This window comes from Lissotriton vulgaris, chromosome 6 (genome assembly GCF_964263255.1).
Source record: "Lissotriton vulgaris chromosome 6, aLisVul1.2, whole genome shotgun sequence".
Lineage (NCBI taxonomy): Eukaryota > Metazoa > Chordata > Amphibia > Caudata > Salamandridae > Lissotriton > Lissotriton vulgaris.
The window spans coordinates 161,693,897-161,717,528 of record NC_141694.1 but is presented as its reverse complement, the minus strand read 5'-3'; the positions used below and the strand labels follow the sequence as shown (position 1 = coordinate 161,717,528).

The 23,632-nt window shown below is 43.0% G+C and overlaps 1 protein-coding gene across 1 annotated transcript in view; it reads right to left on the bottom strand.

The window, feature by feature from the left end:
- The window catches only part of PKHD1 (PKHD1 ciliary IPT domain containing fibrocystin/polyductin), a 2,083,594-nt gene that overhangs the window by 1,352,593 nt on the left and 707,369 nt on the right, over window positions 1–23,632 (bottom strand). Inside the window, exons 29-30 of the mRNA XM_086926200.1 lie at window positions 4,223–4,358; window positions 813–1,008 (exon numbers count right to left, since the gene is read on the bottom strand). Of these exons, the coding sequence (XP_086782326.1) occupies window positions 813–1,008; window positions 4,223–4,358 (332 nt within the window). The remainder of the gene's footprint in view (window positions 1–812; window positions 1,009–4,222; window positions 4,359–23,632) is intronic.

The following is a 23,632-nucleotide window of genomic DNA, read 5'->3' as shown; positions in this document are numbered from 1 at the left end:
TCCATTTAGGTCTGGGACCGTGTTGCGGTAGTCCAGTGGTACTCCTGTATATGCTGCATATGCTGCATTTGTATTGTGGTGTTGTGGCTCTTATGCCACCATATTCAAGTCAGGTAGGATCAGGCAGGGTCAGGCACTCTCAGGTCCCAGGTTTCACTCATACACCTTTCCAAGTCGTCGTGATGGGTTGATTGCATCTATTGCAAGACTGCACTGATTCCCCCCACTGGGGGTACATCAGGCCAAACAGATACTCTCCAACTATATTGCAAGTGAATTCCGCCACCACGGAGTCAGGCACACCATGTGCTCTCAATACACTCCATGCAGACCATATGGTCACAGATTACGGTACTGTATCCTTCCAAGGAGAAGCTATCACTTGTTCAACCCTGTGTGAGAGGAATACCACATAGGGGTCATGATACTTAGACGACTGGACTTCAGCTACACTGTAGGCATGGACACAATGAGTAAGCCATAAGACCACATACAGGGGTATAGAAAGATTCAAAATACAAATACTAGCGGCTACTTCCTTCTCCTTACAATAGCATTCTCTGTATTTGTACCATTATGTACATAAGGGCCAAATAATCAGAAAAACAAAAAGTACAATTGAATTAGGTAATATTCACACCCGTTCATCACACGGCTACAAAACAATGACTGCGAGATAGCAAGTGATATGTCAAAAAGCTAATTAGAATAATTTCTGCTAACAACATTTTTAAAGATTCTAACACCAAAGTACATTTATTTATGTCCAATCCTATACATGAACCAGAAGAAGAGTAGAGAGTTTGTCTTACTCAGTAGAATTGACTTGAAATCCATTGATTGTGATGGAAATGTTGTAGAGCCCTATTGGCATTGGAGGTAGAATGGCCTCTATGCCGTTTGATGTCTGCCTTTTAATGTCCGCCAGAGTACTTTCAATTGTGACTTTTATATCCTGATCTTCATGGCTATCAAAGCGTAACAATTCAATAACCAGTATTTCACCACCTATGAAAAAAAGGAAACAAAGAAAAAGCATAACAGTGATTTGGAGCTATGGAAGGGAAATCTCAAACGAAATAAGTGAAATTCTCTTTTTCCCTCTATAACATCTCCCCCAGCATTTGCTATCAATGTCATAGATTGTGGCCTTTCAAAGTCTCCCATAAAAGCTTGTAAAATTCCTATTGACTAAACTCATTACATCTTCGCTCAAATTAACCAAAGTTCATTAGGAGGAAATGTGGGGTATTTCTTCCGAATACGTCTGCTGAGGTCTAATCACGAATCCTGTGAGTCATTTTTGAATCCTGGTTACTACTCATTTCCCAATGCTGTCTTCATCTTCTTATCCTCAGCTCGAATCTCACATCTGGAATCTCACAGCACTTTACTTTGAGTCTAAAACAACGATGCAGATCACAGAAGCAGCTGCACTATTCTCAGAGTTATTCAACTTTTCTACTTTACTTTATTATTGGTGCCGCAGTCTGATATTCGGATGTCAATCCTAGTAAGGTACATGCACCAATTTAGGAACGTATGGTAGTGAAATGGATTATATTACATCCTGTTGTGATGACTGCATCTCAGCAGGACAATACTTTATTTTAGAGGAGAAAAGGCCACCTGCTGGTAAACTCTGTTGGGCTAGATTTCAAATTGACCCAAAAACAAAACTGCAGAAAATAATTGCCATATAATAGACAAGTGCAATTACCAAACACAATACCTCTGGCGAATGAGGCAAATGTATGTCCAGAAGAATAACAGATTTAAAAAGGATGAAGCTCACAACCAGCTGCTGCATTGAGAACCAGGGGTAATGTCTAGTATGCTTATCGCAGATGGAGACGTTCAAATGCAGAGAAAGATCTCAAACAGGCAAGATGTATGTTTCTATTCTCATCTGTTTCTACCCTAGCAAACCTCATTTGGGTGACTGCCTTTTAAGTGGCACCTGAGTCAGGCCCCAAAGGTGACATCTGGCACACCATCATTATCACAATCACTACAACATCATACAAAATCTCTTGTGTATTAGGACAAACATTAAAAACTGTGAATAACTTTAGCTTCAAAAATTGTTTAAACAGAATGCCAACAAAGAGCTATCACCTGATTGTTTGACGAGTTCATTTTCTTAGGAAATATGCAATATGCACAATATAAACTTTACACAGTCAGTCAGTAAGGGCCTTATTCACAAAGTGCCTCTGGAGTTGTGGCAGAAGCTCTGCACCAATGAGTCCAGGTCCCCACCAATGCCCCCATTGTGACTGGGGAGCCTCCATCACGAGTGCACAGCCTCTTTGTGAATCGGGCCATGTGTGCTTATTGTACACTTAAAAATCTGACTTGGGTTCCATATCCTAAGGTGGTCCTCTCGCCTGGAAAAGCATTCTCAGCATCCTCATTCTCCCCCTCACCACACTTGCTCATGGAGTCCCTCAGATCTCAGTTTAAGTTCTTAGATTAGTCTGCCTCTATTTGAAACAAATCAGACGCCAGAACTGACTGCAACCAATACCACTGAGGACATTTTGCCATACCTGAAAAGATATCCTAAATCTGAATGCCTCAGCTATGTGACTGTTAGAGTCTTGACTTTCTCAAGACAACCTCAGATTACCATATTAAAATCCTGTGACACAGGAACCTGCTCCATATTTAAAAGGCAGCACTAAGCCACTTTTTTGGGCTTATTGCTGCCTGGTAAATATTGTTCCCTTTAACACAGTTTTCAGCATTAAAGGGGTGTGAAATGGGTGTTGATGGGGCATTCCCAGCAACATCCATGGCATTTAGACACTGCCCCAGTGAGAAATAATAAGTCTGAGGCAGCACCAAAAACTTACGCCTCCGCAGGGGATGCACAATGAGGAGAAATATCTTTATATACCTAGTTTTTCCTTTTGCATTTGGCAGCACACATAGAAAGAGAAAAATGCCTCTTGTGATTGTTTTTGTGCATGAAGGTTTCCAAAAATAATCATCCCAGCAAAGCAGGCTCTTTCGCCATGAATCAAAGGTGCCTGCGTTGGTGCACGTAAGCCAACTATGCGCCGACGCAGGGAAAAGGACAGGCATGGGCAGTATCTGATAGATAGCGCAGTCCTGCCATTTTCTTTTGCCGTAGGGCAGTGCAGCAGAAAGGCCTGCGGCACTGCCCTACGGCAAAACCTCATAAATGATGCCCTAAATGTCTTCTCATCTCTTCTGCTACCTTCATGCTCGCTTTCTCTTTTAAGCTGTTCTACGTTTCCATGCTCATCACTATAGTCAACAGCACCAGATTATTGTCCTGCATACTGGATGATAAACTACTCCTTCAGGCCGAAATTGGCTGCAACAGGCAAAATCTTTCTCTACCAATTAAAACTAATTGTATTAAACACTTCTTTCCTGTCACTGATATGCAGGTCTAAATCCATGGAATTGGCTCTCTCTAGACTAGACTATGGTAGCACCCTTGTGACAGGGCTTCCTAAGATCCACCTTATTTCACTAAAAGCTGCTGTCTAGGCTTCATCCAGTGGAACCACAGGTAGAAGATTCTTGCAGAGCGACCCCAACCTCTTTGCAGCTCTGAATCCTTATTCTGCAACCCTCAACATTCACTAAAAGGCAGTTTGTACCCCTATCAAACAGAACCCCATGCCATTGGAAGTTTGACTATCTTCCCCATACTGTACTTTCAAAAGAATCTTGAAATTACTTCTATCTTTATGGCATGTGCTCGTCACATTCACTTTTTCACTCTGCCCGAAGTAGTATTCTGACCTCCTTCTGCCCAACCCCTGTCTTCTAGGTCCCCACTTGCCCTTGTTTCCTCAGCTCTAAATACCACCTCGTCACTTATCTCACTCCTTGCACCATATAAAATCTAAACTTCTACACCTGAATCTTTTGGTACAATAAGGTATTTTACTCTCTATCCTCATATGTCCTACCAATAGCTGATTTGTTCCAATATAAATTTGTTTATTTTCTTTCACACGGTTACAGTTGTGTTCTTTTCTTTGCTCGTATCCATGTAATTCCTACATTGTTACAGTTTCTCTCTTTGCACTTGTTCTCTCCGATATATCTTGTCCACTCTTTTTGTAGAAAACTCTGATGTCCCTTTTGGCCTGTTTCACAATATAAAACCAAAATAATTCAGCACAAATGTAATTTATGAAAACAGTTTTTACACAATGGCTGGCAAGGCCCCATTTACCTGCTATGCTGCTGGTATTTCTGCTCAGAGATACCACAACGGGGTTTAAAGATGGGTCGTACTTGAAAGCATCTAAGAGGCGTAAAGACTGGTTTCCAATGATGACTGTGACGCCCACAGTATACTCCTCGGCAATCTGCATTAGAATTTAGGAACAGTCATTAATTAGAAAAACAGAGACAATAATACTAGCATAACCTACTTCATCCCACCCAGTCTGGGTTTCGGACCCTCTATTCTACCAAATTGGCTCTGCTTCTTTCTATGGAGACCATTCAGAAATATGTAGACGAGGGACAGACGGCGGCCTTAATCTTATTAGATTTAAGTGCCGCTTTCAACACCATTGCCCATCACACCCTGCTACAGCGTCTTAGGAAGGGAGGTGTGGCAGGTAGTGCCTTGAAATGGATGGAATCCTTTTTGTTTGAGCGCAGCTTTCAGGTGGATCTCACTATTCTAAAGAAATCAAGTTGAAACAGGGGGTGCCACAGGGGTCCACCCTTAGTCCGACCCTGTTTAATTTCTAAGTCACTCCTCTGGCGGAGATTACGGAAAAATTTGAGGTCAATGTAGAGTCCTATGCCTACAATAATCACCTGGTGGAGTCCCTTACACAGGCACAGGAGAAGGCAGCCTTCAATTGTGAGACCTGCCTGCAAGAACTGACATCTTGGATGGCGAAGAACTGCCTTAAATTGAATGGCAACAAGACCGAGGTGCTTGTGATAGGGAAAGCGCCATCAGTATGGTCGTCGGCATGGTAGCCTCGGACACTGGGACACACCCCTAGGCCTTGCGAACAGGTTAAGAACTTAGGGGTATGGTTGAACACCAAGCTCTCTTATGAGCACCATACCAGGCGAGTGGCAGGCGCCTGCTTTTGAGTCCTGCGAGGTCTCCAGAAAACTCTGGATGTGCTGCCTACCTCAGCTAGGAAAACCATGGTGCATGCCCTGGTGACATCGTGTCTGGATTATGGGAATGTACTGTACCTGGGAGCAAATGCTAAATGCATTCAGAGACTCCAACGTATCCAGAACGCTGCAGCATGCCTGGTCCTAATGCTTCCCAAGAGAGCCTCTCCTACGAGGGCCTTAGCTTACCCTACACTGGCTCACGATTAGGGAGAGAGTTCTGTTCAAGGCTCTGTGTGTTAGCCATCAGATCATACAGAGGAAGGGCCCCACCTACCTGCATGACCTGTTAACTCCCTATTCCCGACCCGTCAACTCAGATCTAGCGGGACAGGGCAGGTGTGTATCCCTACCATCAGGAGAGCAAGGATGGCTGGACGCTCCTTCCGCTATCTGGCAGCGCAGCAGTGGAACAAACTCCCTTAGGGCCTCCGGCTGGAGGTCTCGGAGACTATTTTCCGTAAAGAACTGAAAACGTACCTCTTTCCCTCTGAGTAGACACCCCTCGCTATGTCCAGTTTTTAGCTCCCTCCTTGTGAGATGTCGGTCGCAGGCTGTACCGCAGCGTGGGGACACACTAGTCTAGTGTAACCTTTCGCTTTACAAATGTGATTATTATTATTATAGTATGAGGAAAAATGATGAGGTATGTCTTGACAGGATGCTGCTATTGGGGCCAATAATTTCCTGCCTCTATAATTCATATGATATTCAAATGCTCCAAATAAATAGGTGTAGCTACGTCAAAATATTTCAGATATAATGAATGTGCCTATACAAAAAATTAATTTTCACGTGTAAACCAAGCTATTTGCCTGAATATGTTGAATCTACATGTATAAATGGCTGTGTCAATAAAGCATGCACCTCAGTAGGGCCTTTACATAAAGTAAAAGACATTTCGGAGAATTTCTTAAAAGATAGTTACTTTCGGTACAGGCTTTATCCTGTGACTTTGCCAAATATGCAACAGCTTTATTGAAATTTACGCTCACACAGTATTGGTGCTGTCACCCACAATGGAAATACACAGCCATATTTGGCAATCTGAAAAAGAAAAAGATGGGAGTGGTAATAGCAGGCTGTTTGCACATCGGACTACAGTCAATGTTAGGTTCATATAATACAAAAGTACCGTGTGCTCAAATTAATCAACACTATCCCACCTCAATAGTATATATAAATATATAAAGAAACAGGGTGTCATATACAGAAAAATCTAAACAATCCAGAGAACTACACAAATGCAGTCATCTTGATCTGTCTATCTCACAGATCCAACTTTCATTGACAGATAGTCCAATCCAAAATCCCAATGACACGCAGATCAGTAGAATAGTAGTACTACCAAATCATGTTTCGTCATGATAACGACTTTTTTAAGTCTGTTAATTCAAAATATAGGCCATTATGTATTTGTAAAAACTGCTATTTTACAAACATGTATGTTATTCAAAAAGTGTATACCCAATCATATCCTGAAAAGTGTGTAAAGAGAGGCAAGTGCTAAATAAATGTTATTATTTTACGCAACTGACATCAATGACCATGCATAGTGCTGTCATCAAACAATTAAGAAAAAGGAAAGGAAAGAAAAGAAAAAATATATAACAGCCCCAAGTGATATCACCTACGAGTCAAGCCATAGAAAAAAAGTAAAGACAAAATTTGGTCCAAACCAAAAAGTAAAGAGAATCTCATATCACCAACACCATATAGCAAAACATGGCATGGAGAAAGGCTTAGGCCATACAATAACCTCCTAAATCTTTAGAAGAGATGTAGAAGTAAGCCACACATGTAAGTTGTCCGAAATGGGGATAATTGTGTATTGTGTAAGGCTTAGCTGAGTAGTGCTGTGACTCTCGAGCCCTTTAATTTAGATGGTGAATGTGGAGGTATAAGTTTATTTATCTAAATAGAATGGTCTGCAATACTTGCCTAGCATTTAATTTCCCAATGAATGAGGAAGAGTTCAATACATATTATTGGATCTGCTCAAATGTCACCATTATTTGGTTGAATCTCATTCTGAAAGTATACTCTAGAATGGTCATTTGCTTCTTATAAAAAATATACGCAGTACGACACATCTAATTTTTCTCTGCTTCAGTATGACGTATTATCCTTTCCTGATATTTTCTTATATACTCCTTTTTCATATTTGTAAATTATAGGTCTGTTAAAAACTTCAGACCTTTCTTGAAATATATCATTCCTACGGGATCCAAGGACTTCTCCGGACTTTGGACAACTTACATGTGTGGCTTACTTCTTCATCGCTTCTAAAGATTTATGAGGTAATTTTTTTACCTTAAGCCATTCTCCGCAATATGTTTAACTATATGGTATTAATGATATGAGATACTCTTTACTTTTCGTTTTTGAAACAGGAATATTCACTTTATTCCTATGGCTTGAATCTTGGGTGATATGACTTGGTACAGTGGCCTCACATGATGGCACTAGGCACAGCCCCGGAACTCACCGACCATGCACGCAACCTGGAGTTCATCCTCGACTCCACCCTCTCCATGACCATACAAGTCAACGCCGTCTCCGCAACCTGCTTCAACACCCTACGAATGCTCCGCAGGATCTTCAAATGGATTCCTCTCGACGCGAGGAAAACCATCACCCAGGCCCTCATCACCAGCAGACTCGACTATGGGAAAGCCCTCTACGCAGGAACAACAACCAGGCTCCTGAGACAGCTGCAACGCATCCAGAACGCCTCGGCACGACTGATCCTCAACGTCCCCCGACACAGCCACATCACACCCCACCTGAGAGTCCTGCACTGGCTCCCCGTCAACAAGAGGATCACCTTCAAACTCCTCATCCATGCACACAAAGCCCTTCACAGCACCGGACCAACATACCTCAACCACCGTCTCAGCTTCTACACCCCCACCCGCAGCCTCCACTCCGCCAACCTCGCCCTCGCCACAGTTCCACGCATCCGGAAAACGACCGCCGGCGGCAGATCCTTCTCCTACCTCGCCGCCATGATTTGGAACGATCTCCCTCCCATCCTACGACAGACCCAGGACCTGCTGGCCTTCAGAAGACTTCTCATGACCTGGCTCTTTGATCAGTGGCAGCCCCTCACCCCCATCCCTCCAGCGCCTTGAGACCCTCACGGGTATGTAGCGCGCTCTACAAATGCTCTGATTGATTATATATTTTATGTCTATTGATATCACTTGCATAGAATATTAACATTTATTTAGCACTTGTCTCTCTTTGCACACTTTTCATGATAAGATTGGGTCTACACTTTTTGAATAACATACATGTATGTAAAATAGCAGTTTTTACAAATATGTAATGTTGTGATTTAAATTAACAGCCTTGAAAAAATAGTCATCACGACGAAACAAGTTTCGACAGTATACTCTTCTACTGACCTGCGTGTCAACGGAATTTGGATTGCACTATGTGTGAATAAAAGTGGGATCTGTGTGATAGACAGATCGAAATGACCGCATTTGGGATTTTTTATATTTGGAAAACTATTTCAATTAATTTCTTTGTTAGATCAAGATCTCCTAGCCTCTTTATTAGATGTGAATGCAGTAGGTCTCTCTGACATATTAGAGTACCGCTTCACCTGTGGCCATTCTGCTAGTGCTTGCCAGGAAAAGTGGGAAAATGGGCTAGCCTCCCAACCGGTTGGTGAGTCTAGAAATTGTCATGCTGGTGCTACTCTTCCCGGGACCTCATCTTCATCCCTGCTAGCTTTATTTATTTATTTATTATTTATTTAAAAGTTTTATATAGCGCGAACAAGATCTTCGCAGATATCAGAGCGCTTTACATAGAAGGGTACATGAGGGAACATAGTCAGACAAGTAAATCAATAGATCACACAGTACAAATAGTACAAATAAATGAATGCAAAGCCAATCATGTGAATAATAAGACAACTCAAACAAATAAGTAAAGGGGTCAAACATGTAGTTCAGATCGGTGCAGGGTGTTAATAGGGTTCGAAAAAGTAGTTCAAGTGTATTTAGCCATGAGGATAGCTTTTACTTCTTTTTTAAAGAGTGTAGTGGAGGAGATAAGCCTGGTTTCGGGAGGGAGTGAGTTCCAAATTCTAGGCGCCATTCCCGAGAAGGAGCGCTTGTATGTTTTTTCCTTCCGGAATCTTCGAGGTTTCAGCAGAAGATTGTTTGTGCCTCTCGTGTTTCTAATTCCCCCAGAGATTGTCAGTTTCTGAGCAAGGTAGCCGGGTGAGTTTAGGTGTACCGCCTTGTGTGTCATGCAGGCGATTTTCAGATGTATTCTGGCTTCAAAAGGCAGCCAATTCAGGGATTTCAAGTCAGGGGTAATGTGGGAGTGATTTTTTGACCCAGTGATGAGTCTCGCTGCAGCATTTAGAGACACTTTTAGTGGTGCGGTTGTAGTTAGGGGGAGTCCGCAGAGGGCGGTGCTGCCGTAATCAATTCGTGGGATGACTAGTGCTTGTACTGCAGTTTGGAAGTCTTTGGCTGGGAGGTAGGGTTTAAGTTTCCTCAGAGTATTGATCTGGAAGTTCGCTCCCTTTGTTGCCTTGCTGATATGTTGCTGCATGCTGAGATTGGTGTCGAGTGTTATGCCTAAAGATTTTGCTGAGTCCACGATGGTGGGTTGGACATTGAGTGCGGTTAGGAGTTTAAGCCAATGTTGAGTGGTGGATATCTTTGCTGGGGGTGAGATCAGAAGGAACTCTGTTTTCAGGGCATTGAGTTTGAGGTGATTGTCGGCAAGCCAGGATTGGGTGCATCTGATTGTTGAGTTCAGGAGCAGGATGTCATTGGGTGATTGTAATTTGAGGTAAAGTTGGGTGTCATCGGCGTACATGTGGAAGTGTACATTGGATGCTTGTAGCAAGGTGGTGAGAGGTTCCATGACTAGGTTGAACAAAGTTGGGGATAGAGAGGATCCTTGGGGGACGCCTAGCGTTACAGGTATTGGCGAGGACATCCGGTTGTTGCTCTTGAATTTCTGCGACCTGTTTTGAAGAAAGGAAGTGAACCACTTGAGGACAGTTCCAGATAGGCCCATTCTTGTGTTTAGTAGTTCTAGTAGATTCTCATGTTTAACGGTGTCGAATGCTGAGGAGAGATCAAGAAGGATGAGGAGGCAGGTGTCGTTTTGGTCTAGCATTTGAAGTGCGTCATCAATTATGTGAGTCATAGCAGTTTCTGTGCTGTGTCCTGCTCGGAAGCCTGACTGGTGAGGGTTGAGGGGATCGAATTGCTCAATGTGTTTAGTCAATTGTAGTTGTGCGCATTTTTCCAGCAGTTTGGCGAGAGTGGGGATATTGGTGATGGGACGGTAATTGTTGAGATCAGAGGGGTCGGCTGTTGGTTTCTTTAGTAGAGGTGTGACCTGACCAACTTTGAGGGAGTCAGGTATGCTTCCTTGTTGGAGAGAGCTGTTGATGATTTTAGTCCAGAGAGGGAGAAGCAAAGGGGTAAAGTCTTTTACTGCGAAGGCAGGGAGGGGGTCCGTGAGGTGATTGGATGGTTTCAGGGAGCTGAGTAATTTGCCAATTTCTTCTTCCGAGTATGTGCCAAAGGTTGACCATGCAGCATTGTTTTTTGGTTCAGTGGGTGCTAGGCATTGGGGTTTGGAGTAGAGGCTTGCGTCAGTGAGGAGATCGCTTTTTATTTTGTCAGTTTTTTGGGTAAAGAAAGCAGCGAAGTCTTCACAGGAGGGTGCCTCTCGCCCAGTGTTGAGTGGTTGTGGTTGCTCCTTGGATTGTGACTTGATTAGCTCAAACAGTTTTCTCGGGCGTTTTTTTGCTTGGTCGAGTTGGAGGCTGAAGAAGTCCGATTTTGAGCGTTTTATTTTCCTGAAGTAGGCATTTCTCTTTTTCTTCAGATCTTTTAGGTGCATTGCGGAGGGAGCTGATCTCCAGGTCCGTTCTGCCATTCGCATGTCTCTTCTATCCTCGTTGAGACTTCCGTCGTACCATGGTTTGGAGATTTTAGTAGAGACTCTTTTTAGCTGCATAGGTGCAGCCTCATTAATTATAGAGGTCATAGCGTTGAGATAGTGGTCAGTCAGAGTTTGGACGTCCGTGGCGCCTGTAGGTGGGAGTAGGAGATTGCAACTGTTAGGGGGCAAAGAGCCTGGGTTGAGCTTTTTCGAGTCTCTTTTCCAGACTTTGGGCTTGGAGAGTTGAGCCGGGTTGACTTTGACTTTTTCATTGATAAAGAATGTGATAATATGATGATCTGACCAGTCACAGGGTTGGATGGATTCGAGTTGGATAGAGTCCTCTTTGGAGATGATCAGGTCGAGGGTAGAACCTTTCTCGTGTGTCGGGCTGTTGCACATTTGGGTGAGGTTAAGGGCATCGAGGAAATTTTTAAGACTATTTACCACTGCGTCGTTGCGGTCATTCCAGTGGAGGTTGAAGTCACCAAGGTATATTTGGGTGAGCTGCCGTCCGGAATTGGTTGAGATCATATCCATGATTTGTTGGGAAAAGGTGAGGTTGTCCCTGGGTGGGTGGTAGATGCTGTGAAGAGAGCATATCGGTTTGCCCTCACTAATAATGTCAAGGCAGATGTATTCCCAGGATGTTGGGGATGGTAGGGATGTGGAATTGACTTTCTGAACAGAGAGGTTGTCCCTGTAGATGCATGCGATTCCACCACCTATTTGGCCTGTTCTGTCGAGCCTGATAATGTGGTAGTTGGGAGGAACCAGAATGTCCATTATGGGTGTCGAAGATTCAGTTAGCCACGTTTCTGTTAGGATGATTAGGTCAAGGTCCCGCGATAGGAGGAGGTCAGCAATGGCTGCGGAATGTTTCGTGGCCGATCTGCAGTTGAGAAGAATGCATTTGAGACGGGGTGTGTAGAGTGTGTTAGCTGGTTCTAGCGAGAGAGGGACTTTTCTAAGGTTATTGGGGATGGAGAATCTGCTGTTTAGTGTGGGTGGTCTAAGGGGATTTGGGTGTATCGTGGGAATGTTGCGGTGTGGGGTGCTTGTGTGAATTTGGGAGGCTGGGTCATAGGAGCGGAGAAGGGTGAGTGCGTCGAGGTCAGAAGAAGAGTTGTGGGTGCGGTGAGGGCGATTGTTGCGATTAAGAGCTGGGATTGAGGTCAGATTGGGGGATAGCTGAGTGCGAGAGTTAGTCGGAGGGGTGGGTGACAAGTTTGGTGGGGGGGTGTAGGTGTGTGAGGGTTTGCAGGGGCGATGCGGGGGACGAGGGCAGTTACGCCTATGAGCAGGGATTGACGCCAGGTGTGGGGCGTGATGAGGGTGGGAGTCCGCCGGCGGAGTAGGGGACAAGTTGGGAGGGGGTGTGGAGGTGGGTGGGGGGTGTATGGGGTGTGTGGAGAGTAGTTCTTTGATGGCGTGAATGTCTTCTTTGATCTGAGTGAGGGTTATCCTTCAGGTGAGGTAGTTCATTATTCCTAGTAGATGGCACAGACATGTGGAACTCATTTTCATACATCATGCAACGTAAAATATATCCCTTCTCGTTTAGAGTGCTGTGTACCACTTTAGCATTACTAAACCGGTAAGGGACAATGAAAAAATAGAAAAATCATCTTGTCTTTTGCTTTTGGTGATATAACAAGAGGGTACCAGCTGGTCGCCCTCATAACTTCATACATGTGAGAGGATCATTAGGTACACCAACAACTGATAAGGTTTGGAAAAAAGATGACCCTTACATAGGTGATGGCACCCCAATGGTACTTTTCTTTTGAGCTGTCTCTTTTCTGCTTAGTATTCCACTGGAACACTGCACAAAAATGACATATGCCTATGGTGAACTAATAAAATGTCCGCCCACCAGAGCAGAGCAAAGCTCAATAAAGTAATGTCGCAATACTGGGGTTTATCAACAGGGAGGGGTGAAAATACCACTTATCTCTGTGGGAATCTATTATGCAGGTATAGCAATCACTGGATTTCTGGTGTTAAATAAAATCTTTCAGAGGTTTTTGAGTAATGTCCGAAACGTTTCACTATGGAGCAAATTTACAAGGGCATTGTGTCAAAGAAACTTCACTTTAAACTACGTTTATGCAGCGCAATGCCCTGCTCCATATTTACAAAGTGGAGTTAAGACACTTTTTGTGGCTTAATGCCACATTGTAAATATGGTACCCTTTCACGCAGATATCAGTATGAAAGGGGCGTGCAATGAGTGTTGCTGTGATTATTCCAAGCGACACCAATTGCTTTTTGAGGCTGCCCCAGATTTACAAAGAGGTGTAAATCTGAGGCGGTTCAAAAATGAATGCCATGCAATAGCAGGTGTTAGAATGACAAAACGAGGAGAAATACTTTTATTTCTCCTCTGTTTGGCTTTTTCTGTGTGCGCTGCAAAATGTCATGAATGGTGGTTTATGTGCAGGAAAGTGTCCCTTGGTGCACATAAACAATCATTAAATAATGATGATTTGCTACTTCCATTTGTGCTGCAGAATGCAGCACACATAGAAGTATCAAAACGCCATTATTGATCTTTTATGTGCAGGAAAAGACACCTTCCTGCACATAAACAATAATTTCCTGCAATGCAGGCAAACGTGCACTATTGTGCAAGGGTGAGAGCTACTGAAAACACAGGGGTGTGCCATATTGCTGTAAATGCTTCACATCCCTGTGTTTTGGAAATGTCGGAGCACATCGCTGCCAAATTTGGCGCAGCTCCGTGCTCTGACATTTCATTGTACATATGTCCCTATGTGAGGACGGGGTAGGGCTTTGTGCCAAGCACAGAGTGAGGCATTTTTATTCACTGGCTTCTCCCAGTGGGCATCGCCTAAGCAGAGATTCCTCACAATGAGGTCATAGTCATAGTCATAGTCCACAATGAGGTGGAAATATGTTCTCTGCAGGGGCTTCTCACTCATTATGTGCACACTGAGTGATATTGGGTCCTCAGCGGGTGACCATGTGACTGCAGAAGATATTGTGTGACTCACAATGGTACTGTGAATTGGAAGGTCCGCACAGGCATCAATGGTAAGCACCCTTACAGAAGACACCAGCAAAGAGTGCAGTAGTAGTCTTCCACCACACATAGCGCAGCTGGCAATTTATGCCATAACAGGTATAGCAGACAAAGTGGCAGCTCCTCTGCTAAGGCAGAAGATTGTCCCCCATTGCTCTTAGAGCAGTGAAAAAGGGGAAAAAATTAATAACAACATTATTATCATTTTATTTGTCATTACTGGGGGTCTGATGGCTCAGTGAATAGGAGTCGTTTGTGCATACCCAAGTACGCATGACTTCTTGGGCAGCTATCTTGTAGGATGTGCACAGACTCCCCATCCCCATCTGAATGCCGCTCCACGGTGCTCAGACCAATCACAATGCTTGATTGGAATGTTGTGATTGGCTCAGGGGAGCCTGTGTGCCCATGTGCTTCCTGTAGCTTCTTCCAGGCTGGAGTATGAAAGAGAAGAGAAGCTGAGACAGAGGAGAAGGTAAGTGGGTTTTTGCTAAAATATTTTTCAACTCCCCCCTCAAACACCCCCACCACGCCACCCCGTTCTCTATCAGCCGCCACTGGGCAGACACCTTCTGCCACTCCTAGCATTCAGCTGAGAGCAAACTGCATTTTATGATTTTAACTCTTTACTGTCAGTGTCAAAAGCACAAATACAGAACCCTGAATGCAAAGTGCTGTGAGCTAAACAAAAAATAAAAATCAGGACTAGCTAAAGATGTCACACAAAAGATTCAGTGGGGTCCAGGGTATAATAATTGGGTTGACCCAACAAACCCAAGTATAGTCCATTTGCATATTCCTTATCCCGACCTTGAGATCAATTCCCTACCTCACTCCCCTTATCCCTGGTGCTCAGTATCTTCCTGTTGCCCCTACAGACCACTGCCAATGTCATATTATCAGTCCCCAATTGTGTTCAGCTCACTGTCAGTATCCACCCTTCTGTTCCTGATGCTCCTGCTATGTGACACCCACCCATCAGGAAAAGTCACCAGTGCTGATAGCTCTTGGAGACCTCTGCCCTCATCAATATGACATGTTCTATTTATTTAATTTACGTTAGAAGAATGAATAACCAATTCAACTTTGCCCAGATTGAAACCAGTGGCTACTGGTAATTTGAGAGGCGGGGGAGTCATGCATTTACACACTGGCGCACACTCACCCATCTACATACACACTTACTAACACCCACAAGCCTGTACACATATAGCCAAACACACACGCCCACGATGAATGCACTAATACAGCTACATTTATACATACACAGAAACACCGGGCAGCAGCGGTGAAGCTTTCGAGCTTCCTTTAGGGTGGGACTAGGACGGGATTAGGTGTCACTGATTGACACTTGATCCTGAGCACTTTAGGGCTTAAAACTGAATTACCAAGATTTGAGGCTATTAGGTGACGTCCCCCCTAGTCATAAAGGGAAGGTCCTTGAGGCGCTTTACAGGGCTGAGGACGTCATGGCCAGAGAACTGTGAAATCCTCAGCCCAGCAAAGTTCAGCTCAGGATGCCAGGCGCCATACCCATCTATTAAAATATAAAATCATTTCGAAGCAGGATGTATATATCATTTATTTGGTTTTATATTTGTGGCACTTCAATCTGTCTAGTCAACAATTACTGTTCATGCATTACAAATAAGCAATAATTGTTGTTATGAACTGCCCCTATTCTCTAGAAGCTTCTTGCCCTCTCTGTCTGGCTTACCCTCCACACACACCTCGCCTACGGGTACAGTGAAATATTGTTTACTATACAAAATACAAAACTAATCCTTGATTATCCTTCAGGACCTTTAATAAACAGCCATCTAATCAATTCAAGCAAAGGCATGAAACGTGAACAGTAAGTGAGTAGGTGACCACCGAAACAACATGAAATGAGTTACATTATAACAAGCATACACAGAGAATAGATATTAGCAGTACCCCCTGAGGGCTTCCACATGTGTTGGTGGTACAGAGTACACTCAAAAAGAGATCAATGAAATAAGGATATTTACCCTAAAACTATAAACTATAAATGTTCAATGTCCTATCTAGACTTTGGTCTTTTCCATGTCACTACATTTGACCATAAGATAAAGAGCTCATGAGGTTTAACAAAAAACTGATGACAGCTCTCCCACCCACAACGGACCCATTCTCAGATAAGTGTCCATTTAAGGAGTACTTTAAATGTGCAAATCTTTTTCTCGCCAAAAGAGTAAGTGTACAACAGAAACTTTCGACTCTTCGTGTGCTCATGTATGTATTTAAATCATCATCACGTTCTCAGTTTTCTTGAAGATGCTCACACACTGTCGTGTTCCATGACACTCTTGCGATAAAATGCCTCCATCTTGGGCAATCTATTTTTTTTGGTGCCAGGCTAGGCAAAGGGGCCATCCAGTGAATGATGTCACGTTACATATCAAAACTCAGACTAACATAATCAATCAAGCATAGCAAGATTCTAGAACGCCTATTCTTGGCGATTGCTCGAGCAACAGGACTGGGATGACAGAACTGTCTTTTCCTCTCCAGCGACGTCCCCTTTATGGATCTTACAGCCAGCGAGCTGGTTGGTGGTCTACTCTACTCCCAAACGTAGACCACCAGGCTGGAGATTTACCAACCTGTGCTCCAGTAGAGGGACATTGTCTATCTAAGAGTATTGCAAAAGTGAAGCCTGGAGCGCTCTCTCATTTGCACTTACAGCATTCTTTTTAGGCCTAACCAACTAGATAATGCATCCTTTCATCTCACTTAGGGGAGTAAAAGAAGGGGTCATTAACTTGTGGCATCTGTTTAAATTGAACCTCCAGGATGTCTTTTTAATTCAGTAGCAGCCTGATTCATCAAGCCGAAATTGGCTCGCAAAGGGCCAGATTCTGAGAATCTGGCCCTTTGCGAGTGCTATTTTTGCATTTGGGATTCATCATCCCAAATGCAAAAATCGGTAATAGCAATTTCGCTATTTAGCGAGGAATTACATTTAAGGAATCTCTATTTGAGATTCCTTAAATGCAATTCATCATCCATTTAAAAATTGCGAATTCGCAATTTCGGCCCGCTATTTACCGCGAGGTCAAACCTCGTGGTAAATAGCGAAAACTTAGAAAAATGCTTTTAAAAGCATTTTTCTAAGTTGCATGTTGCGCACACACATGTCCTTTGGACATGTGTGTGCGCAACACCTGTTTCAATTTGCATTTAAGGGGTGCTACAGGGTGTCCTTTGGACACCCCTGGCACCCTTTAAATCGCTATCTTATTTGCGATTAGCTAATTGCTAATCGCAAAAAGGAATACTCCCCATTCATTCCTATGGGCCTTTTGGCCCATAGGAATGAATGGGGAGTTATTCCTTATTTGCGATTAGCAATTTGCTAATCGCAAATAAGGATTGTGTAGGAATCGCAAATCTTTTTGCGATTCCTACATGAATCCCGTTTTGCGAGTCTGTAATAGCGATTCCTTATGAATCGCTATTATAGACTCGCAAAACGAGTCTATGATGAATCAGGCTGTAGGAGAATTGATCACACACATTTTGCACATTAATATATCAAAATGTTTACTTGATTTAGAATTCTGAAAACTGGGGTAGTGGAACTAAAGGTGACAACATTTTGTGAATGGTCCTCCGTGGGAGAAACCCCGCTCCCACCCTCTACAAATGAAAGAAAAGGAAATGGTGAACAGTTGTGTCTGGCTTCGGCAAAACACCTTTTCGACTGAGACGGATATCAAAGTGTCATGGCCTTGTTGATTTCACTTTATTGTTCGCAATTTCTTTTTCTACAAGATTGTCGGCGGAGCCATGCATTAAGCAGGGCCAGGTCACACGTAACATGAGCAATTTGGGACACATTACAGGAAGCACCAATGCACACACACACACACACACACCCCCACACACACACACACACCACTGACAGACAAATATGAGGAGACAGACATGTAGAAGATTTTTGTGTGTTTATATTTTTGTGCATCATTAATAATATTCCTTAATTTAATATAAATACAATTGTTTCCAAGATGTAAGTCACCATTGTCACTCACGCCTTTTCCTCCTTTGCACACGACTCTCCTCATAATTTCTGAAACCAACACCTAAGATAAAGTATACTTGTCTATATCTACTGTCATTGTTCATTTTTCCGAGGGTAGACAATTACTACTAGCTAGGTGAGTCATTCACTTATGACCTGTTAACCATTGGCGGTTTCGGGAACCACAATCCTAATACCTACTACGCTGTATACGTGACTTGTATATAACTTGATGGTTTGAAATAGTTTTGGTTCTATATATTAATATTGAGTTTTTGTCTTTGGCAAATATAGTCCTTCTTGTGATAATAGTATGTTTATGCAGTGAATATACACTGGACCTGAACTTAGGTTAGAATGGTACTTGCTTTGTATGATTTATATTAATATGCAAACAATGTATGGATTGCTTTGCGTTGTATTTGTAAGAATGAGACTTATTGTAATCCTTTGGGTTGCAGCCCTGAGGAAGTCAGATTGTCCTACACGGACTTGACGAAACGCGCGTTGGCTGCAAGCAATCGTTTTGATGGAGAATTGGATTTGATGATGCAGAGTGAACATTAAAAGAATGAAAACTACATAAAGACTCTCTTTTGTTGATAAGATTGAGTGCTCGGAAGACTACAATTATTGTTTGGACCTAGGTTTGCCTTGGGGACTGTGGTAACCAGCCCCCCACCTCTTCCTGAGCACCTACTTGATAATCTGTTTTGCTACATAAACCTTGACGTTTTGCTGTGCGAGCCTTAAAACAGTTACTATTCCCCCCTTTTTATATTTTTGTGCATCATTAATAATATTCCTTAATTTAATATAAATACAATTGTTTCCAAGATGTAAGTCACCATTGTCACTCACGCCTTTTCCTCCTTTGCACACGACTCTCCTCATAATTTCTGAAACCAACACCTAAGATAAAGTATACTTGTCTATATCTACTGTCATTGTTCATTTTGCTCTCAATGAATTTTCCCCAGTTCAGTCACAACCTGCAACTCTAGTATTATAGTCCTTCCGCTGATTCACTGTGCACTACTCATTAATAGAACACACTACCGTCCTATGTCTCTTGCTTGTTCTACCAGCTCTGAATGACATTAGCTAAGAGGGTGATGAATAATTATTCATATATAGAGAGAGAGAGTGCTTAGGTGTTGAGGCAATATTATGTTTATTTTTCATGCCCTCTGATTTACTGATGAATGCATCCATTTTATCAATAAATTAGAGCAGTGATTCTGCAATTTCTGTAATTTCAAATGCAAAATTATAAACCCTCAATTTTTAGGGGTAAGCCAGAAGGCGCTGCTGTTCTTCTAGGAGTGCTTTCCATTACTCTTCCTATCTTGCTGCCAACTTGGGACTTAGGATAATTTCTGATTTTCCATTGGTCTTTACTATTTTCTCATTTAGAGCCTTTATGGCATTGATCCTGTATTTTTTATTTTGAATTTTGCAATAAAACCTTTTAATTTTAATTTGATACATAACTCAGGTATTGAGTGGGCCAAATGACTTATTGAATTGATCTGCTGATGCTTTGGGAGGGGCCATAATGAGGGACACATTGCCTCATGAAATTGAGGTTTAACACGGTCTCTGATCTAGTAAATATAGCTGTTCTAATGAGATGAATTTTGGGGTGTCTAAAAGTTTGGGTACCCCGCCCCAACAAACACACACAACAGTCAGATACAACATGTTTCAATCACACCTAGATCACGTAAAGCAAGTGAAGCAACCATACATGTTATTTACATGCCAATAAGGTACACCAGCAGAAGAAGTGTTGCATGCTACCAGAAATCTGTAAATGCACAAACACACTACAGTAAATCTTGTGCTTTAAAAGCACCAACTTGTAAAATCTGGCTGCATAAAGCAGGTAACAGAGAGATCATATGAGATTTGGAACCATCAAAATACTGCTATATGAAAATATACAACGGTTCAAGCCTCTCTGAGATATATAACATACGAAAAATGCAGCAGTAGGGAAAACTTCTATTACACAGAAATGATACATTACTGGCAGCACCAGCACAAACTTTAAAAAAAAACAAAAGAGGATCAGCACAGGTACTAAAAGTGTAAGTTACACAGACACATAGAAACATACGAAGGGTTAAAGACACATACACAGATGATCTGTCTTACTCACTCAGCCCTCGCCTTTCCCTCGCTATCTTTTCCCTCTCCCCCAATGCTTTCTCCTCTCCAACATGCTCAACTGTTGTGCTGCATACTAGAGAGGCGTATTTGCTGCTTGTCCCAAGCCAGAGATGCGAGGAATACAAGGAGTCCAGTGTGGAGGCATAGGGTCTCAGTGATGCAGACAGGGCTGAAGTGCTCTAGAGCAGAGAACCTAATTGGTCCTAACAATCCGGTTATATAACTAATACTCTAGAAATGAGTAGTGTGAAAAGAATTCATTTTTTCTCATGGTTTCACCAGATTTTTTAGAGTAATTAAAGGGTAGATTGTGGGCTTTTAGCACTAGGAAACAGAGAATGTGCTCCGATCTCAAACTATGGAATAAGTTGTAAACTCCAGCAGGCTTTTTTACCCTTTGTGTAAAGTTTCAGTACTACGGTGAATGAAGTGTACCAATGGTTTGAAAGTCCGATGTGGCTTGCAGTGGACATTCACACCGACCATATGAGTGATAGTAAAATTATTTCTTCAGGCTTTCCACTGCAACCCTGAACTGCTATAAGAAGAGTCTAGAGCAGGCCCATTTCAAAGAGAAATATTGTGGACATGTGTAAAAACCTACCTTTGACATTAGCTAAGTATTTTATATGTAGTGCCTTGGAGCCTGCAAGGCATATGTGTATACTATGGAAAGGTGAAACAAACCTAATATTTAGTCTGTTCTGTCCTTACAGTGACAGGGTACAGATGTTTCTTTCACTGACTAGACTACAGTAGCAGTTACAATAGTGAACGTCTACATGTGAATAGAGTATATTTTTTTCACAGGTCAGGCAAGCAAAATAATATAGTAATTTTTTGTGCACCTTTTAACTAGTCATCAAAAATATAATTCAATGATTGATATTTTGTTTTAAAATACACTACAAAAAATTATTTTATGAAAATATGTTATCTCTGTCTGAGAGCATTGCCGTAATAAATCAGTTCTGCTAGGCACTCCCATCTCCAGTGGCTGTATTTGGAACTTTGATGACCTGTGTGTAAAACTTTTCCGGATGGTAAACTGTAGGTCTCTGCCAGCTGAAAGGAAGGCTGGTAGAATTAATTAATATGTGCTTAAAGAGGAAAAATAAATTGCTGTGCATCACATACAGTATTTTCAGTTAATGATGTCCTCTAGTCAATGATTTGTCGTTTGCTGGTCCAAGAAGTTCTCCAGTTGATATGTCAAAAAATTCCTTTGCTGCTTGTTAGTGCTGGGTCTTGAATGTGTGGCTCATCCCAGGATGCTTGTTTGCGGTTCAGGGAAGAGCTGGCTTGGCAGTTTGGGCTGGACTGTTCTCATGAGGCACAGGGTCAAGACTGGTTTGCATATGGCCATGTCTGAACTGAGGTGGCGAAGTGAATTAAAGAATGATGATGGATTCAACCCAGATCTGAGACTGGGGGTGAGTGTCTGAAAAGTTTCAGCGCTCCGTCCATCATCATGTGTTTGCTTTGCACACAGGAACATACCTGGTTGCCCCAACACTTGTGAATTTGTGTGGAATACATGTAAGTATGTATGTATGTGAGTAATGTAATGTAAGGTGGATATGTAGAGCCTGCTTGTCACCGGTGAGGGTATCCAGACACTGAGTAGGTAAGTTTAGGCGTGTGCTGAATACGTGTTGTCTCTATTATCCTTCAAGAAGAGCCAGGCCTTTGGCTTCTTGCAGAAGCCAAGAAGTAAGGAGGAGGCCTTGATGTGTTGGAGGGGGTCCTTCCAGGACTTGGCGGCCTGGCAAGAGAATGATCGACCTCCCATTCTACTTCTCTGGATGTGTGGGATGTGTGTGCGAATTATGCTGAGTTAAGGTGTCTGGTCGGTTAAGGAATGCGGGTCCCGTGTTGTGTAGTGATTTGTGACTTGAAAGCATGTGTGTGAAGTTTAAACTGTCAGCGCTTCTGGATGGGGGGCAGTGAAGCTCTCTGAGGATTGGTGTGGTGTAGGTGTGGACAAGTCTGGCAGTGGCCTTTTGGATGATTTGAAGTCTGTGAAGTAGATTGTTTGGGATGGCAGTGTAGAGTGCATTGCCATAGTCCATTCTGCTTGTGATTATGGCCTGCGTGAAGGTAGGTCTGGTGTCCAGTGCAATCCAATCCATACTTGAAGATTTTATGTAAAATGCGGAGGCTATGGAAGCATGAGGAGGTGAAGGCGTGGGCCAGGGACTCCAGGGTGAGGTTGGTGTCCAGGATAAGGCCTAGGTTGCTAGCATCATCAGTTGGCATGGGTGTGCGTTTACAATTGGCAGGCCACTAGGTGGAGTCCAAAAGTGAGCTTCAATTCCAGAAACAGCACTTCAGTTTGGTCGGTGTTGTTCCTTGGGGCATTTTTATTTCATTCAATTAGCCACGCTGGTCATGCATTGCGTTAAGTTTGTTTTGGTGGTGACGGTGTCATCTGAGAGGCAGAAAATGTGCTCAGTGTCATCGATGTAGGAGATGTTGTTGGATCCATGGTATCTGATGATGTTTGCCAGAGGAGTCATGTATATGTTGAAAAGTGTGGGGCTGATGGATGAGGTCCATGGTTTCTGATGTGAATGGAAAGAGTCTGACTGTGTGTGTTTTTCTTAGTGGAAGGAAGCTATCCATTTGAGTGCTAGCCCTTGTTTTCCGGCTGTGTGTAGACTGGTTGTGATTTTGTGGTGGGAGATGTCCAAAGTGATGGAGATGTCGAGGAGGATGAAGGCAGTGGTCTGTCCAGGGTTGAGGGTGTTGCGTATGTCATCAGTGGGAGCAAAGAGGGCTGTTTTAGTCCTGTGGTTGTTTCAGAATCATGATTGGGAGACATCCAGGAGGGTGTGATGTTCTAAGTGGTCTGAGAGTTGTCTGTTGATGGTCAGCCAATGACTTTGGCAGGGAAGTGGAGCAGTGAGTTGGGTCGGTATTTTGAGGTCAGCTGAGGCTTTTTGAGGATGGCAGTGACTTCAGCATGTTTCCTGCTATCTGAAAAGGTGGCTGTCCTAAGGGAGGTGATGTTGATGGAAGTGAGTGCAGCACTGATTACGGCTCTTCCTAGGTTGTTGATATGGTAGGGGCAGGGGTTTACGGGAGCCGAGTAGTCTGTCGTCATTTTTGCTGCAGCGTCCTTGATTGATATAGGGTCCCATGCTGTCAGTGCGTGGCGAGGTATATTTTCAATGGCAAGATTCTTTTATGAATAATTTGTCTTAAAATGTTGGTGCTATAGAGTTGCGGAGTATATTTTTCCCCAAAACATAATTGATTTGGAGCAACAATAAACTGATAAATACTAAGGG